Source organism: Molossus molossus, unplaced genomic scaffold, assembly GCF_014108415.1.
Source record: "Molossus molossus isolate mMolMol1 unplaced genomic scaffold, mMolMol1.p scaffold_m16_p_1, whole genome shotgun sequence".
Lineage (NCBI taxonomy): Eukaryota > Metazoa > Chordata > Mammalia > Chiroptera > Molossidae > Molossus > Molossus molossus.
This window is the reverse complement of record NW_023425344.1, coordinates 174,228,846-174,246,526: the sequence shown is the minus strand read 5'-3', so window position 1 is coordinate 174,246,526 and position 17,681 is coordinate 174,228,846. Positions and strand designations below refer to the sequence as shown.

The 17,681-nt window shown below is 37.8% G+C and overlaps 1 protein-coding gene and 1 pseudogene across 5 annotated transcripts in view; one reads left to right on the top strand and one right to left on the bottom strand.

The window, feature by feature from the left end:
* Positions 1–15,878, top strand: part of AQR (aquarius intron-binding spliceosomal factor) — a 90,504-nt gene extending 74,626 nt beyond the window's left edge. For 3 of the 5 annotated variants that reach the window (XM_036259261.1, XM_036259270.1, XM_036259278.1), the window contains exons 29-34: positions 460–631; positions 2,830–3,000; positions 6,836–6,921; positions 11,680–11,854; positions 14,308–14,421; positions 15,393–15,877. In XM_036259261.1, the coding sequence (XP_036115154.1) occupies positions 460–631; positions 2,830–3,000; positions 6,836–6,921; positions 11,680–11,854; positions 14,308–14,421; positions 15,393–15,725 (1,051 nt within the window). In that variant the 3' untranslated portion in view covers positions 15,726–15,877. Of the gene's footprint in view, positions 1–459; positions 632–2,829; positions 3,001–6,835; positions 6,922–11,679; positions 11,855–14,307; positions 14,422–15,392 lie in introns of all 5 variants that reach the window. The other 2 variants (XM_036259252.1, XM_036259246.1) reach the window with 1 other exon arrangement.
* On the bottom strand, positions 9,611–10,053 carry LOC118628376 (annotated as a pseudogene).
* Positions 15,879–17,681: the final 1,803 nt, after the last annotated feature.

The window sequence follows — 17,681 nt, the reverse complement described above, 5'->3', positions numbered from 1 at the left end:
ATCCAAAAGCACCTTTATTGCCTTTGGCCTGGGGTATGGATTTTTTTCCATTGTCCCTTCTCCTTTTTTTATGCCTCCTAAAGATATATGGTTAATATACAGCAAAAAGTGAACAAGAAGAGAACACAGTTCTTGCTTCATTAAGTGTATAGGCCCCAATTCATAGTTACCTTAACATTTTCCTGAATTTACGGACTTATCCCTGCTTTTTCAATTTGAGTGAAGATAACATGTGCCTCGGAGAGCAAATGGAGCTGTCATTTCTTAACTGTCACCTGGCCTCACTTGGGTTGAAGTAGGGAGGCAAAGACTGGAAAAGCATCACTGCCAGAAACAGCACAAAATAGGAACATGAACATTAGGAGGAAGAGCACAGTTCCTTAGAAATGCCCCTGAGTATGTTAGAAGGGATTTTACCTTGCTGATATTTTCTGTTTGGGGGGATTTGTCTTTGGAAAGCTTGTGCAACCTGTACAACTGGCGATACAAGAAACTAGGCAACTTACCCCACGTGCAGCTCTTGCCAGAGTTCAGCACAGCTAATGCTGGCTTGCTGTATGACTTCCAGCTCATCAACGTTGAAGACTTTCAGGGAGTGGGAGAGTCTGAACCGAATCCTTACTTTTATCAGGTAAGAAAAAGACATGAAACTTTTAAGTTTGTTTTGCCTTTGCCAGGCTGAATTACTACCTAAATCAGTGATACAGAACCATTTGGCTAGTTATTGAATAAAGGAACATTAGATCCCCTCTTCATACACAACACAAAACATTTAATTTCAGATGGATTAAAGATACATACACAAAGGAAACTGTAAGCAAACTTTCCAGAAAGAAGAAAATATTGGTGACTATATAATGTAGGGGTGAGAAAGATCTTGTTAAACTTTTTACCAAAAGCAAAAATCATAAAGAAAAATATTGGTTTGAGAAAATTTTATTTTCAACATTTAACAAACAATGGATTGAAGTCTGAATGTATATAGAACTCTTTTAAATTGTTTTTTTTTAAATCGGCATTCCAACAGAAAAATGCAATAAGGACAAGAATATGCAATTCACATACACAAAAATGTATAGATTTATACATTAAGTGCAAATCACTGGAACATATTTTCACCTCTGATACTACTTTGTTGGGGTAGGTTTGGGGAGATTCTATACTCATACAATGCTAGTAGGAAAGTAATTTAGCAGACAGATTGTCAATATGTATTAAAAGCACAATGTTCTCACTTGTAGGGATTTATCCTAAAAAAAATTAGAGCAATTTGCAAAGACTTATATGCTAAAATGTTTATTTTATCTTTTTCTTTTACTGCTAATTATTTTGGAAATGAGAAACAACCTAAATGTCTTATCAGTAGGGATTAATTACATTGTTATTTATTCCATATAATGAAATACTGAATTGCCACTAAGGATGATAACATTAAAACTTGTTTTACAAAATAAACTGAATAATACAGAACCACAGGCATAGAACAGACTGAGGAATCTCAGAGGGAAGTGGGAGGGGGGAGAAATTAACTAAAGAACTTACATGCATATATGCATAGCCCATGGACACAGACAGCGGGGTGGTGAAGACCTGGGGCAGGGCAGGAGCCAGGGAGGCGGGCAATGGGGGGGACATCTGTAATACTTTAAACAATAAAGATAATTTCTTAAAAACTTGGTTTACTGACAGGAAAAATGTTTTTGCTATATAAAATGAAAAAAATCAGCTTGTAAGTATATCTTGAGTATCCCATTTTATTTTTAAAAAGGAACAGGAAAACGTACATATAGAAATGTATACTGATAATCTATATGAAGAAGTCTGGCCACATATACACCAAAAGATTTGTTCTTTTACCTATATTAGAGCTGATGCTTAGATAATTGTAGTTTGCTATTGATAAGAAAATTGATGCAATTTACAGTCATGTGGCTTCTTTTCCCTCCTGTCCTCCAAAGAACTAGAACATTTAAGAGATAATTCAAGCTGTGTGAGTGTCAACAGAATATAAATGATTTTTCTGAAGGTCTTCCTGTAATTTTCCTATTGCCTTGTCATGAAATCCAGCTTCTTATCTTTCTTTTTCAGTTTTTATGTTATGCATATATTCTCATTTTACTTTCTCATTTCCCTCATCTTGTACTCCTTTAATTTAATCTCTGCTGAACTGGATTAAATAGCCTTGCGTATGCTTTCTGCCTTTCAATGTCAGTTAAACTCCTTCCCACCAATCTTTAACCAGTCTAACATCACCGTGAGCCAGACCAGTTTGGGGCCATATCCTCTTCCCACCTAAAGTGGTCTGCTAGAGTTGGCAGCCATCATCAGAGAACAGATACAAAACACGAAAAATACTATGAAGTATGAAGAAGAAGGAAAAACATTCTGTAAAAATTGACAGTTGACTACAGTATATGCTACTAGACTGGATTTTATACTGACTTCTAAGACAGTTACCTCACCCCTTTATCTTAATGTTTCCTTCCAGAACTATAGTTCCAGTGCACTGTAGCAGAAAATTATTGACCTATAGTGCTCCCAGAAATATTAAGTCTTTAAGTTGGTAACTTTTATTTTATGATGTTACATATATTACAAATATATGTAACTGTCAGAGGTTACTAATTACATTATTCTATGTTTATTTATCATAGAATAATCTAGGATAAGGTGGTTCATCAGTTTTAAGTGAGATGTTCACTTGTCCAAATTATTAACTCTTCACCTCTGGAAGTGTGACAAATGAACAAATTGTGCTAGCTAACCATTTTCTCGATAAAATTGAAACAAAGGAAATTACTGCATAATCTGATTATGTTTGCATTACAGAATCTTGGAGAGGCAGAATATGTGGTGGCACTCTTCATGTACATGTGTTTACTTGGCTACCCTGCTGACAAGATCAGTATTCTGACAACATATAATGGGCAAAAGCATCTTATTCGTGACATTATCAATAGACGATGTGGGAGCAATCCGTTGATTGGAAGACCAAATAAGGTAATTTTATGATTGTAATATGTATGTTCTCTTATTCGTGATGTTGGTAAGATGGAAAGATTTATATTTATTATGAGCTATTTATATTGTTCCACTTTGTCTTTTTGCTGTCTCCTTTTAAGACATGTGAGAAATTGCAGTCATAGGAACTGGAAGTAATTCTCTGGCAATCCTATCTGACTGTTGTTGGTTTGCTTTGAACGTCTGTCTCAACTACCACACTGAAGATTTTTACAGAGAGTAATAAGAAATAAATGTTTCTAAAACCTTTTGTTGACAAAATCATGAGTAATGAAATTACATTATTTAGGTACTGTTAGAGTAGAAGTGTGAATTGTATCACTTTTTGTTTTGTTTGCAAAGGTGTGATTTGTACTGCCTCTTACTGAGTGTGTATAGGGGAGTATTTTTTTCTTGACGATAAAGGAAAATAGTAGGGTATCCAGACTTAGGGTTTTTTTGTTTATTTGTTTTCGGTTTGGTTTGGATTTTTGTAAAGGGTTTTTAAAAATTGTAACATAGGCACAATTATTTAAGTTAATAAATTTTTATTTAAGGAATTTCACATGTTGTGATTCCTTCCACTGCCTTAGTTCCTCCTTAAGATTTTAGTCTTAAATCTCTTTTTAAAATAATTTTTGCTCAATCCCCGGTTGTCACATCAGTCAGTCTTATATAACAGGAATAGAGGATGATCCTGTGATCATATCATACTGTCTGGTCACTAGCAACCCAGAAGGATTAGCTAGACAAAGGACATCTGCAAGACTCCAGAGATCTAAGACAGCTATTGTAAAATCTCACTGATTACCAGTGGCTATTATAAAAGCATATATAACTTGTAGTATATTTATATTGGACAGTGCTGATCGAGTCAGTGAAAATAAGTTGGGGTTAATAAAATGTTCTCAGTAGGGTGAATGCTAGCAATGTTACAGAAGGAAAACCTAGTGGGAAAAATGTTTTGTGGTCATATCCACTGCAAATGAAATATATGGAGTAATATCAAATAATGAATATGCTTGATTTTATCAATAAAGTGTTAAAATCGAAAAGAATAACAGAACAAACACATTAGAAATTATGAAATTGGGACTTTGGTTGAGAGTATGGCCATATAAAAGCTCTTCCATCTTTTTTTAGAAGTAATCCAAAAGTAAGAAGAAAATGGGAGGAAGAGAAGACAAACTCCATTTATAGCTACATAACACAGATAGAGTGACTAGAATCATGAAGGAAATGTGGGAAGAAGAGAATTAGGGGACTAGTCTCGAAAGTGCCAGCAAGTGCTTCCGGGAGGTGAGCGCCATGCTCTGAGGTGTATGGGCCACATCCCTGTTATTCAACAGTGGGCGCCGGAATTGGGGTGAGCAGAAGGCTTCCTGGCCCCATGTTGGTTCAAAGAAGTCTATAGGTGAGCTGTATTTGCTTGCAGTAGCTTGATGTGTAAGTAGACTGTCACTATAGTAGCAGAAGAAAAGAACCTTCTTTTGTGAAAACCATCCAACTTTTAGAAAACAGTCCCGCTCACCCAGCCTAATCTCCTACACAGTAAGTGGGTTTTCTTTAGGAAATCCACTGATTCAGTGATGAAATAGTGGGGCAAAGGCAGCTAGCACCAGCTCAATTTAATAGGGGGGAAATCAGGTAAAGAGCATCAGAACCTACTGACAAGATACATGTTCCAGAAAACATGTTGGCCTGAAACAGATGAAAATTTTGAATACACATTTGGCTTTGACTTTTAAAGTACTTAATGAAGGTATCAGAGAGAGGGAGGCCTACAAAGTAGAGAATTGAAGAACTCGGGAAGAGACAAGATGTGAACTGGAAGAAAATAAAACAAAATCATAGAAAGGACTGCAGTGGGGAATACACACTATAAAACACTTTAAGGGATATAGAGAATGAAAAATGAGGAACTAATACTTTGAAATGTAAAGTTTAGAAATAGAAGGACCTCAGTATCTGAGTTCTATTATTTATAAGTAACAGAAAAACTCACATAATAAAGCCAGTTACTGTCTCCCTTAGTAGGATGAAAGTAGCATGGCCCCAGGTTGGGTTACAGTGGCTCAGTGATGTCATCAAAGACCAAATTTCATTCCATCCTTCTGCCTGGCCATTAGCAGTTTCTGAGCCCAGTTCTCCGACAAGCTCCCCCCATGTTCAGGACAGCAGCAGAATTTCCTAGAATAATATCACACAGAAGAGCAAAGGACTTGTATCCAGAACATAAAAACTTATATAAAAATCATTGTTAAGTGAAGACAACCCAATACTAAATTGGCAAATGTATTGAACAGACATTTCACTCAAGAGGACATATAAATGGCCAATAAGCACCTGAAACAGTGCTTACCATCATTCGTTGTCAGGGAAATCTACATTGAAACTACAGTGAAGGTACCACTACACACCCAGTGGAATGGCTAAAATGATAACGATGGCCATATGCTAAGTGTTGGCAAGGATGTTGGAGCATCTGGAATTCTGGAACTAGAACATTGCTAGTGAACGTGTCAAGTGGTGCAGCAATTTTGGAAAACAGTTTGACAGTTTCTTATAAAGTTACACACTTTCCATACAGCTCAGCAATTTCACTCCTAGCTTTTATCCAACAGCAGTGAAAACATGGCACAAAAACATTCATACAAGAATGTTCATTGCAGTTTTATCCAAAATAGCCCCAAACTGGCGATAACCTAAATGTCATGAACAAGTGAGTGGATAAGCACATTGTAGTATATGTATTCAGTGGAACACTAATCAGTGGTAGAAAAGTATGTATTTTTGTTTATTTGTTTGTTAATCCTCACCCGAGGATATTTTTCCATTGATTTTTTTAGATAGTGTGGAAGGGAAGGAGGGAGATAGAGAGAGAGAAACACAGACTGGATGCCTCCTGCAAGACCCCGACCAGGGTTGGGGATTGAATCTGCAGCCCAGGTATGTGCCCTTGACTGGGAATTGAACCTGCAACCCTTCAGTTGGCTCTCTCTAACTGCTGAGCTAAACCAGCCAAGGCAAAAAAGAGTGTGTAATTTATTACTTCATTTTTATGACATTCTAGAACTGGTAAAAAAAAACTGTAGTGACAGAAAACAGATCAGTGGTTGCCTGGAGTTGTAGAGATACAGATTTGATGACAAAGGGGCCTGAGGTCTTGGACATTTTTATTGTGGTAATGGTTATTTGGGGTATGCATTGTCCAAATTTATCAAATTATACACTTAAATGAGTGTATTTTATTATATGTAAATTATTCCTCTGTGAAGCTGACTTAAAAAGAAAAGAAATATTCTAAAGGTAGGACCATGATTGTAGTTTGTGTAGGATAAGCATTTAAACTTTTTGTTGAATTAATGAAAATGATAAATGCTGAGTATCAATATTAGACTGAAACCTCCCTGAATTTCCTTATTTCTACATGCATTTTCAAACTGAACAAGAAGTACTATGAAGATTGTTTGTTTTTCGACAGAGGAATGTGATAGATGAGAACTAGGAATGTGTTAAATAATAAGTGAGCCAACTAAGTTATGTTGCTGGGCATCCAACTGGGATACCAGGTAATGAGCTAAAAACAGTCCCTGCTTTCATGGAGCTAAGCAGTCTAGTCAGGGAAGACTGAATTTCACGGAGAGTTATTCATCAACAGAGGTAAAGATGAATGCCATAGTGTGAATAACAGGGACAAAGCCTAATCTGGTCACCGTGGTTCATTTCATAGCTCATGTCCAATAACTAGTCCTTTCAATTCTAAGTATACAGTCATGTTTATTTTGGAATCGATTACTTTAAATATACCACATGTACCATTTTTTTTTTCTAGGTGACAACTGTTGACAGATTTCAAGGACAACAGAATGATTATATTCTTCTTTCTCTAGTACGGACCAGGGCAGTGGGCCATCTGAGGTACGTAAGGAAAATCTGTCACATTATTGAACTTTACTATGTGCTTTAGTTTTAAACTTCTGTGGCTAAGTAGTTTTACTCTTTTTTTTTTTTTTTTAAGTTTAAAGTATAATGACTTGTTATGGCAGCTTTTGGTGCTGTATGTTGGAATGCAATGTGCTGTCAGAAATGAAAGGAAGTAGTGGTGCAGACGTCTTCAGAATGAATTTTTCATTGCACAGGATTTCTGATGTTTCCACAGTCTCTGAGCCTCAGTGTTAGAGGATAAAGGAACCATTTGTTCTCCTAGGATTAAGAATTGTCAAAACAAACAATAATCTGTTTTTATCATTTATTGTGATATATTTATGTGCCAGAGATTTATGGGAATAATATCTTCTTATTACAAAGCAGCTGTTTAGTTTTATATAAACCTTCATCTCATATGACTTAATAGCAAAACTATATGGAGAGTTCATTTTATTATTTCATTTGGTGGATATAAAAAGAAAATTCTCCAAGCTCTCATAATGTTATCACTAAGTCAAGATCTGCTTGGAGCTTAGCCTGGTGCTTAGGTTCCATGACTGATAACTTTTATGTAAGAGTAAGCAAAGATAGAATGTTTCAAGAAATTGTTTGAAGGCTAGAGCATTCTAAAATGGTTTATTTTTGCCTGTTTATTTAAGTGTCAAGTATATATTTGGAGACTTAACTTTCTAAAAAGCAGTTTCTTTTCCCCAGTGAGATTTATAGCTAGCTGCTGTGTGAATGGGGCATCATTAAGATTTACGTAATTAAAATCTCTCAAAAACAGCATGAGTACACGAGGACTGCTTCCTCCCCTCCCCATCCTTTTTCCTACTCTGTAGTGATTTTTCTTTTCCAGACGCCCATGGGTTTAGTTCTGTGTCATTCTTTGCCTGACTTTTCTGGAAACTTAAAAAAAGAATTATGATGATGATAGTAAAATACTTATTATAAATGAAGGGTTAAAAGAGAACCTGGTTTCAGTATTGTCTAATATCAAGATTTTCTAAGTAAAAAAATACCATTATCAAAGTAATCAATCTTCTTTGTATTTGCCAAAGTTTGCTCTTGACTGTCCAGCTTCTTCATCAGGGGTTGCTGGTGATAGTGCAGGTGTCCTTAAAGTATACAGGGGAAATGTCAGTTTAACTGTCATTTATCTTCTGATTATCCACATTCCTCAGGCATCTGAGCTGGAATTTTATCAACCTCTTCATAGAATATTTAGGTTTATAGAGATAATCTTTTATATCTTTTTTTTCCTAATATTTTGTTTGTTTCAAGAGACCAAGGAATCCTAGTTTCTTTCATATTTCTCTTTTATTTATTTATTTATTTATTTATTTATTTTTTTATTTTTTTCCTCACCCGAGGATATTTTTTCCATTTTTTTGTTCAGGTAGAGTGGGAGGGAGAGAGGAAGAGAGAGAAAGAGAAACATCGACGTGAAAGGGACACATCGAGTGGCTGCCACCCACATGACCAACCAGGGCCGGGGACAAACTGCAACCGAGGTACATGCCCTTAGCGGGAACTGAACCCGGGTCTCTCTGGACCGCAGGCCGACGCTCTAACCGCTGAGCCAAACCGGCCAGGGCTCTTTTAAATAATAGCTTTATTGATACATAATTTGCATACTATAGTTCATGTATTTTAAGTGTACAAGTCAGTGACTTTCAGTATATTCATAGGGTTATCTTCACAATCAGTTTTAGGACATTTTCATCACCACCAAGAAACCCTATACTTACCAGCAGTCACTCCCTTCTCCTGTCCCCCAAGTCCTTGGCAACCACTATTCTTCTTTCTATCTGGATTTGCCTATTCTAGACACTTCATTTAAATGGAATCACTTGGCATTGTGTGTTCAAGGTTCATTCATGTTGTACAGTGTATGAATACTTCATTCCTTTTTATTACCAAATAACTTTCTATTTTATGGATATGTCACATTTATTTAGCGTTTATCAGTTGATGGACATTTGGGATTTTTCAACTTTGTGGCCATTATGAATAATGCTATGAACATTCATGTACAAGTGTTGGTGTGGACATGTTTTCCTTTCCCTTGCATGTAGTTACCTAGGTCATATGGTGACTCTGTGTTTAGCCCCTTCAGTTTTCCAGTGCCTGTCATATTTCTTTTGCTCACATCTTTTTCATTCAGGGTAGACTCATCGGGTGATTGTATGGGGGCCAGACTATTCAGCTTTAGTTCCAGAGACCTGTCTTCGGACACTGTGGAGCTATTCAGAAGCCAGAGTAGTGAGACATTTCTGGTCCCTTTTCCAACATTCGTTGTTCTTGTCCCCACCTGATTTGAATAGCCCAGGTACCAATAGGAATGCTCAGGACTTGTTCCGTGCAAAGCAGTGAAACTGTCGCTTTCTGTGTTGTCTCCTCAGAAGGAGTTCTATCAGAATGATGGCCTATTGTTTGACAGTACTCTCTGCTAGCCGCATTCTGGGGACTGTGAAAGAAGGTGGTAATCTCATTGCCCTGAGTTCAAGACACAGCCCCAAGGAATCCTGTCTACTCATTTACTTTTTGCCTGGAGCTTGTCATGTTCATAGTGTTTGGACATTCATTTACAAATACTTTCAAGTTGATCTATTATTTGGTAGTGTGCTGGATTCTTTTTTTTTTTCCTTTTAAGTTTTAATGAAAGTTGTATGTAAGATTACTTTATTCCTGCATCTTCTCAATTGTTTCTTCCTTGTATTTGCCCTTTTCCTTTTCTACTTGGCGAGATTTGGCTTTACGTTCAAGGATCTTTTTGTGGTCTTTGTCCAGCTTTAGTCTACTGATAACCACCTTGCTGGGGTGAATGCCCACATGGACATTCGTACCATTAGCTTTCTCCCGCTGCACTCGGTCACTGTAGATGACATATTTCTTCCTGTAATCCTGGATTACTTTGCCAATTTGCTGCCCTTTGTCATGTCCTCAAACAACCTGAACTTCATCATCCTTTCGGATGGGCATGGACTGAACATTGTACTTCTATCTCAGCTCTTTGGAAAGAGGAGAAGACATAATCTTCTTGCGAATGTGGGAAGGTGCATTGAAATGCCTTTTACGGTTCTTGCTCCGGTCGGAAGTCATAAAGGGAGTAAACTTCATTTTGACTGCTGGCGCTTCTACGATGGCCACCTGGATTCTTGATCTATAGAAGTAATTCTAATATTCATGATCTCTACACTCATGGAGTTTAGAATCCAGGTGGGGAGACACTGGGCATATCCTTTGAAGGTGCCTGCATTTGAATCTGCAGAGGATTTTAGTCTGACCCTCCTGTGCAGGGGAGACCAAGCTTGTAGAACCGCTCTACTGCACCTGGCACTGAGGACTGGCGAGAAGCTTCCTCGAGGGCCGGCGCGGTCACTGCGGAAGCACGGTAGCTGCACCCTGCCTAAAGTGTAGAGCCTGTTGGGTGGGAAGGGGAGAACTGGACCTTACGATGGAGCGATTGCTATGGAAACAGTATAGGTCCTGCTTCTACCAGTACCATCCTTTTTCCCTGAGAACCTTGTTTTAACTTTACTTTCCTTTGTAATGTTTGTGTGGAAACTCATGCTAAGTATTTCTAGCCTTGTATGTCTACTACCTTGTAGCAAACACCACCTGTAACATAACCCCTTGGGTTCAAAGGAAATGTGGAGGAAATAGAAAACAATTTGATTTGCAGTAACCTAGAAGGTAATACTTATTCATGATTCCAGTGTGTCAGAGATGTGGAAATGCTACTGCGAAGGGGTATGTTTTCTCCTACCTAAGGGAACATCTCGTAGTTTTGTGTATATGGAGAGGGGGTAGGTATCCCTGGTTACTATTTGATCTCTGTAACACTGATACTTTCTTTCAAGGATTAGGGAAGATTTTACCAGACTTTATTATTATTCATGAAAGTCTTCTTTTTGTAAAATACTCACAAATTTAAATAGCCATCGAAGAGCATCTCAAGAAAACAAACTCTCCTCTGTATTTGAAACCAAAAATGTCTTTTACCCATACTAGTAGTGAATATTAGACTTAATATATATCCTTCCTTTTATAAATTTATTTGATTTGAATTAAGTTTTAAAAACATATGTTCCCTTTAAAAGATAAAGAAAACTGACATAATTCATTAGGTGGTCACATATATAGTTGTATTCTTCAGTTTAGCCATTTTTGTTATTGTTTATGTGAACATTGACTACTCATTTTATAGGCCAGGCATTGAGACGAGGTACTAGAGTAAGTACATGAAAAAACATGGTATTATGTTATGTTATATCATGTTAGCATTCTATATGTTTATATTTGTAATTATTATTACAAATAAATGTAAAACACTGTGGTGAGAATTATCTAGGAAGTAAAACTTGACTTGGAGTAGCCTGGGAGTTTGGTAGGTGAAGTGGAGGAAAGGTTGGTTTAGATGGACTTAATAGTGGTGACTGACAACTGAACTATTTCTTAATACCAGTATAGCTACTTCGGTCTTTTTAATCAGTGCATCTGTTATTTTGTGTCCCCCCCCCAAAAAAACCATATAGATTAGTAATAAAGCATTAACTTTGTACTTGGTTTACTAGTCACATAACATTGATTAACTTAATGTTTACTCTCTTAAGTTTTGAAGAAAACTGTTAAATGACACAGTTTAACAGGAATATTTAGTGGAATATATAAGGAAAAGAAAAAGCTGCGTAAATATATTACTAATCTTGATGTGTGTTAATTAATTTTGTTTGTTTCCCAAAGGGATGTTCGGCGCTTAGTGGTGGCCATGTCTAGAGCCAGACTTGGACTTTATATCTTCGCCAGAGTATCCCTCTTCCAGAACTGTTTTGAACTAACTCCAGCTTTCAGCCAGCTCACGGCCCGCCCACTTCATTTGCATATAATTCCAACAGAACCTTTCCCAACCAGTAGAAAGGTAGGACTTCTTTATTCACTGTATAGAGCTGCGTTCTTCTCTTCTACATGACCACATTAGCTGGGAACATCATCAAAAAGATCATCCAATTACTGGTTTAGAGTGCTGCTTGCATTAAGGAACTAAATTAGATTTTCTATATAAAAATAATATATGCCAACATTCATTGAGTACTCACCATGTATCACACAATTAGCTCTTTACAAACATTATCTCATTTCATCTCAGTAACAGCCATGCTCAGTAGTTTTTCTTATTAATCCAATTTTATGCATGGGTAATTGAGGATTAGAGAAGTAGTTTGGCTGTGCATCTAGTAGATGAAGAATCCAAGATTTGAAAACCCAGGCAGGCTGACTCCAGAGTCCATGTTAATAATCATTGTATAGCTTTGTAAGGAGAGCATAACTAATCATTTGATAACAGAGTAATAAATGGTTTAGCTCTTAGAGAAGCCTTAAGAAAGCTTACATTCTGGGGAAATGTGGGAAGGAAAGCGCATATGCATATACTTAATAAAAAGATATACTTACTCCCTTATTCATCCCTGCTACCATTTTCCTCTCCTTCCTTCTCTCCCCTCCTCCCCCCTTGGTAAACAATCTCTTTAGTTTCTGGTTTATTCTTTATATATTTCTTTTGCACAAAGGAGTAGATACCTGTTTATTTTCTTATATTTCATTTCTTACATGAAGGTTAGCATACTATATAGACTTCGGCTTTGATTTTTCATTTAATGAAATGTCTTGAAAATCCACTAGAATTTAAATGAAACTTTTAAATGTTTGTGGTACACTTCTCCTTCCCTCCCAGGGTTCAGGGAAAGAACAGACTCTGTGTATTTGTTTTGTAATAATTTCAAATACTTTAAACAAGAAGAAGAGAAAAGAAATGCTCTGTAGACGAGTATGAGGAAGCGGGTAGAGAGATACGGTGGGGGGCGGGTCATGTAAAGCCTTGAGTGTCATCTCTGGAGTCTGGACACAATCTTGTGGTGCTGAGGTTCTCCATCTTTTGTGGGCCGGTGATTAAACAGAGAAATTCCTGACAAGAGGTCTGAGGCAGAGCCTCTGTGTCTTCAGGTTGAACAGATTCCCCAGGTGCTTTGTACCCAGGTGTGTGCAGGACACACCTGGAGAAAGTTGGCATGCAGATCGGGCAGTACCAATGAGCAGAAGTTTTAGAAACTGGTGCTTTCTTCAGCACCATGGCTTCAAGCCTGGGGAGCTGAGGGCAGACGGCATCTCCCCATGCTGTGCTCAAGAGATAGTGTCAGGGGCAGGGAGGGCTGAGCAGCGAGCACTGCATCCCAGAAGAGGCCCAGCCAGCAAAGCCACCAGAAAGTAAGCAAACAAATCAAAGCCAAACCCTTCCTGTTTTGAAGGCTGCGTTGCAGTTGTAACAATATGGCAGTTTCTGTACACAGAAGTTGTGACCATTGCAGAAAGTGACTGTTACCAAAAGAACACCTGCTCATAAGCAGCTTACCATCTGCTTAATTCTGGGAAATGCTGTTTAATGTACTGAACATTTCTAACTGTATGTGCTTTAAATAAGTGGTCACTTTAAGGTAAAATTATTTTTCTTGATAAAAGTTTTTAACCTTTATGGTTTTCTGAATTGTTCCTGTAGTAAGAAAGGGCAAGACTTTATAAACATTTTGTAATTGACTGCAAATAGGAAAGTCTGCCTTTATTCTCATATGATGTAGGAAGAACTGCAAATTTTGTATTTCCTTCATTTACTTGACCTGCCCCAGGTTGTTGTCAGAGACTGCTCCATTAGAATCACCTCATTCTGTCTCAGAGTTGCTGAGTCAACACTGGGGCTGGAGCCAGGCCTCTGTGCTTTAACATTCTCTCCCAGATGCTTCCGACAGACACCACAGAGTTTACACTCTAGACTACTGTTTGCCAACATTTTTGACTGTATTCTTTATTAGTAAAAATTCCTTTTGAATATTTGCTTTCATGATTGATAGTCCTGATATCGTTAGCTCTTTATTGTAAATGTTAGCTTCTTATTTTTTTTAGAAAAACATGAATAGGAAGAATATTTTTAACGTTTTCTTTCTGAATAATTTTCAGAATTGCCTTTAGAGTATATATATAGTATTAGAGACCATTACTTTAGACCATGTTGATTTTTTTTCTCTATTCGAATGATTGCTTATCTCTTTTTCTTCTGTATTAGTTAGTAGGCCAAAACTCATATTTTATTTACGAACCTGAAATTGTATTAAAAATTAGTGACTCTTAAGTCCCTTCTAATCACTGCATTTTTAAAATTCAGATTGAATCACTCATCTTCATTCTTTATTAGATTCTCACACTTACATCTTTATGTAAACCCTACTAGTGCTTATACATAAAACAGAGACATGGGCTTCTGTTGGAATGTTAGTTTTTAGTGTGTTTCACTCTATCTTTAACTTTCTTTTTGCCTTCTTCTAGAATGGAGAAAGACCAGCTCATGAAGTACAGATAATAAAGAATATGCCTCAAATGGCAAACTTTGTGTACAACATGTACATGCATTTGATACAGACTACGCATCATTATCATCAGGTGAGTTTCTCAACACTGACTCTTCATCTTCTTGCTGAAGAAGAATCTTTTTTGTTGCAGAATAAATCTATTTTTTTAATTTAAGTACAGTTGGCTTACAATATTATATTAGTTACATTAGTTTCAGGTATACAATATAGTGAGTTGGCATTTTTTATACCCTACTGTGGGATCACCCCCTAATTTAGTGATCATCTGTCACTGTGCAGTGTTAAGACAGTATCATTGAATGTATTTCTCTTCCCTTCAGAATAAATCTTTAAATATTTGATTCCTTATAGCAAACCAGCTATGCCAAAATGGGTTATTATTCATGTAACATCCATACTTTCAAAACACCTTTATGTAGATATAATTTGGCATGCAATAAATCCCACATATTTAAAGTATACAATTTGATGTTCTGACACATGTATATATCCGTGAAACCATCATCACAGTCAAGATAACATATTTATTATCCCCAGAAGTTCCCTTGTGCCTCTTAGTAATCCCTCTCATTTCTCACTGACCCCTGTCCCACCCATTCAGGCAGCCAGGCTCAGCACTGAGAACTGCTCCAGTGTTTGAGTGGGACAGAGTCTCATCCCTTCCCCCTCCCTCCCTGCCATGGCTTTGTCCCTTCTTGACTTTGCGTGTCAGTCAGTCCTAATCAGCTACTTTTTCCAAAAGTGTGACAGCACATTCCTTTGCTAAAAAATCAAATAGATTTTCATAATATTTTCCTCTCTAAAGATTGAATATGTATTTTAATCATTATTTGTGATATCTGTGTTGGCATATTTTTGGAGTTAGTAAAACCTAGGCCATAGTCACATCCAAGTTTGGTCTGGAATATAAAATGGCCCGCAGTGTTTTGGAGAACTCTGGAGTGAACAATAGTTACTAGGAAGATAATGTTAATGTGAGAGCTTAACTTTATAAGCTGTGTTTTTTCACTTGAGTTAGTTCACTTTCTTATTTTTTATTAGACTTTATTACAACTACCACCTGCTATGGTAGAAGAAGGTGAGGACATTCAAAGTCAGGAAGCGGACATGGAAGCAGAAGAAGAGGGCGTGCCTCCTGGTGCTGCCGTTCTCAGTCCAGCCCGTGCCGGCTCCAGTGAAGAGCCCTTGGGCTCTCAGGCTGAGACCACCCCCAGTCAGACGGGAGCGAGCTCCGGCCCAGCAGCTGCCGCCGCTGAATCCGAGGTCCCTGCTGCGGGCGCAGGACCCGAGGCTGTTCCAGCAGCAGCGAGCGCCCAGCAAGATGCCACATCTGCCCCAGAGGAGACCAGATCGCCAAGCACTAGCCTTTCTTAGCGAGGACATTTCATTTGTAAAGTTACTTTTTGTATTTTATATTTGCTCCTGCCATTTTAAAGGTAATAATGTTCAGTCCTTATTTTTGTTAACAGATCAGTGTTTGTTCTTCTTGGGTATATTTTTTTAAATTGTATGTGTATGGAAAACTCCATTTCACTTGTTCAGTCAGAAGAGCAAATAATCATTCCTTTGATATTTTTTCTCATTAACAGAGTGTATGTTAAATCATACATACATTAAAAGAATTTTCTATAAAATATATGACATACTGTACATACTTAGTGAACTTCTATTAAAAAACAAAAAAGAACAGTGCACTGGAAATAATCATAAATGCCCCTAAAGTAAGTGTTGAAATAGGGGAGGAAATAGTTAACTTCTGTCATAGTATCAGATGCTCAAATTTTCCTTTTTTTTTAAACCTTTCTTCCTTGATGTAAAGGAATTAACAGCCACGGGATATAGGGTTCTCAAATCCATCAAAGAGGTTACATGTTTTTTCTTCCCCCAAATTTCCTAGTGTATCAGAATCACCTAGGGTGTGTGTTTCTTCTTGGGGCCACGCCTGAATTAATGAACCAGAATCTCGGGGTTAGAGCCCAGGAATCTGTCCTGCAGCTGGTGCTTGGAATGTTTGGGTTGCTGGCAGAGTGGCATCCGATAAGGCTGGTGAGGCTGAGCCAGGATTTGTCATTCAGCTAAGCAGGAAGAATTTGACAGATCCATCTGGGCAGGAAGAAAGATCCAGAGTCTGGCAGTGAGAACAGTGGACTGAACCCCTGTGCACAGGATCGAATTCACTAGTGCACGCAGAGCTTGCGGTTCCTGCCCGGTTCAGTTCTCTTGGTAGATAACTAGCCACAAGGAGACCCTAAGGTAAAATGTGCTCCAGAGTGGGGGGAGGGGGATACTCGGACCTCGCTACTCAGGTTGTGGTTTGCAGTCTGCAGCATCAGTGTTCATTGAAGCTTGTTAGAAATGCAGACATGTGGGCTCTACCCCAGACCTATTAAATTTGAACCTGTTTTTCCGAAAAGGCCCCAGGTGATTCATAAGCACTTTGTAGTTTGAGAAGCACTGTACTGAGGTTACTATGCTGTCCTCACATGAAGGAGAGGTAGAATGATGATCTCTGATGGTAGAATTAACTGAACATGACTAATGTTTCCTTAGAAGGTCCCTTCGCATGGTGGCCAGAAAAGACATGAATATGAATATATAAGGAGGGAGAAATTGCCTATTAGTTCCTCCCCCAGTTTGACATCTGCTAGAGTGGCGGAGAGAAGCATTTCCCCAAGTGTCTTCTCTAGTACATGTACCTGCAGACTTGACCATGTCCAAAGAACCTTTGACGAAATAAGAACTACGCACTGCCATTGGAATGTTTCTGATTCTGACATTTTGAAGAAATGATCAATTCGATAGGAAATTAAACCCAGAAAGTCAGGTCAGTGATACAGTATTTTTGAGTGACGAGTGTTTGCTCAACTCTACCAGGCTGTGGTAGATGTGATTCACTCTCATCTTTCTAGTGTCTTACTGCATCAGAACTCTCGTGTAAATGAGGAAGGAGAGAATGAAGCATGGGTTGATGAGGGGAGTGAAATGCCCAGGAAACTACTAGGAAACCTAGGTCTACTTGTTATCAGTGAGGATTGAGCCAGAACGTCTGTTATATAATGTCTCTGATTATGGGAATTTGAAAGCAGGCATCTATATGAGGACTAGCACTTGAAGAATTATTTTCATTTGTGAATAAATAGTATCAGGCTAACCAAGAGGGAAAGAAGCTTTACTGTATTCCCGTCTTTCCTGGAAAAGAGTGATTTTTCTCTCTCCTTTAGGGTAGGGGATAGGAATCATGCTACCTGCAACCAAAATAAGCAAACTAGTATGCTACTTTCTCATTAAGTAAGCCGTTTCCAGACACTATAAATCACTGAGTCACCATAC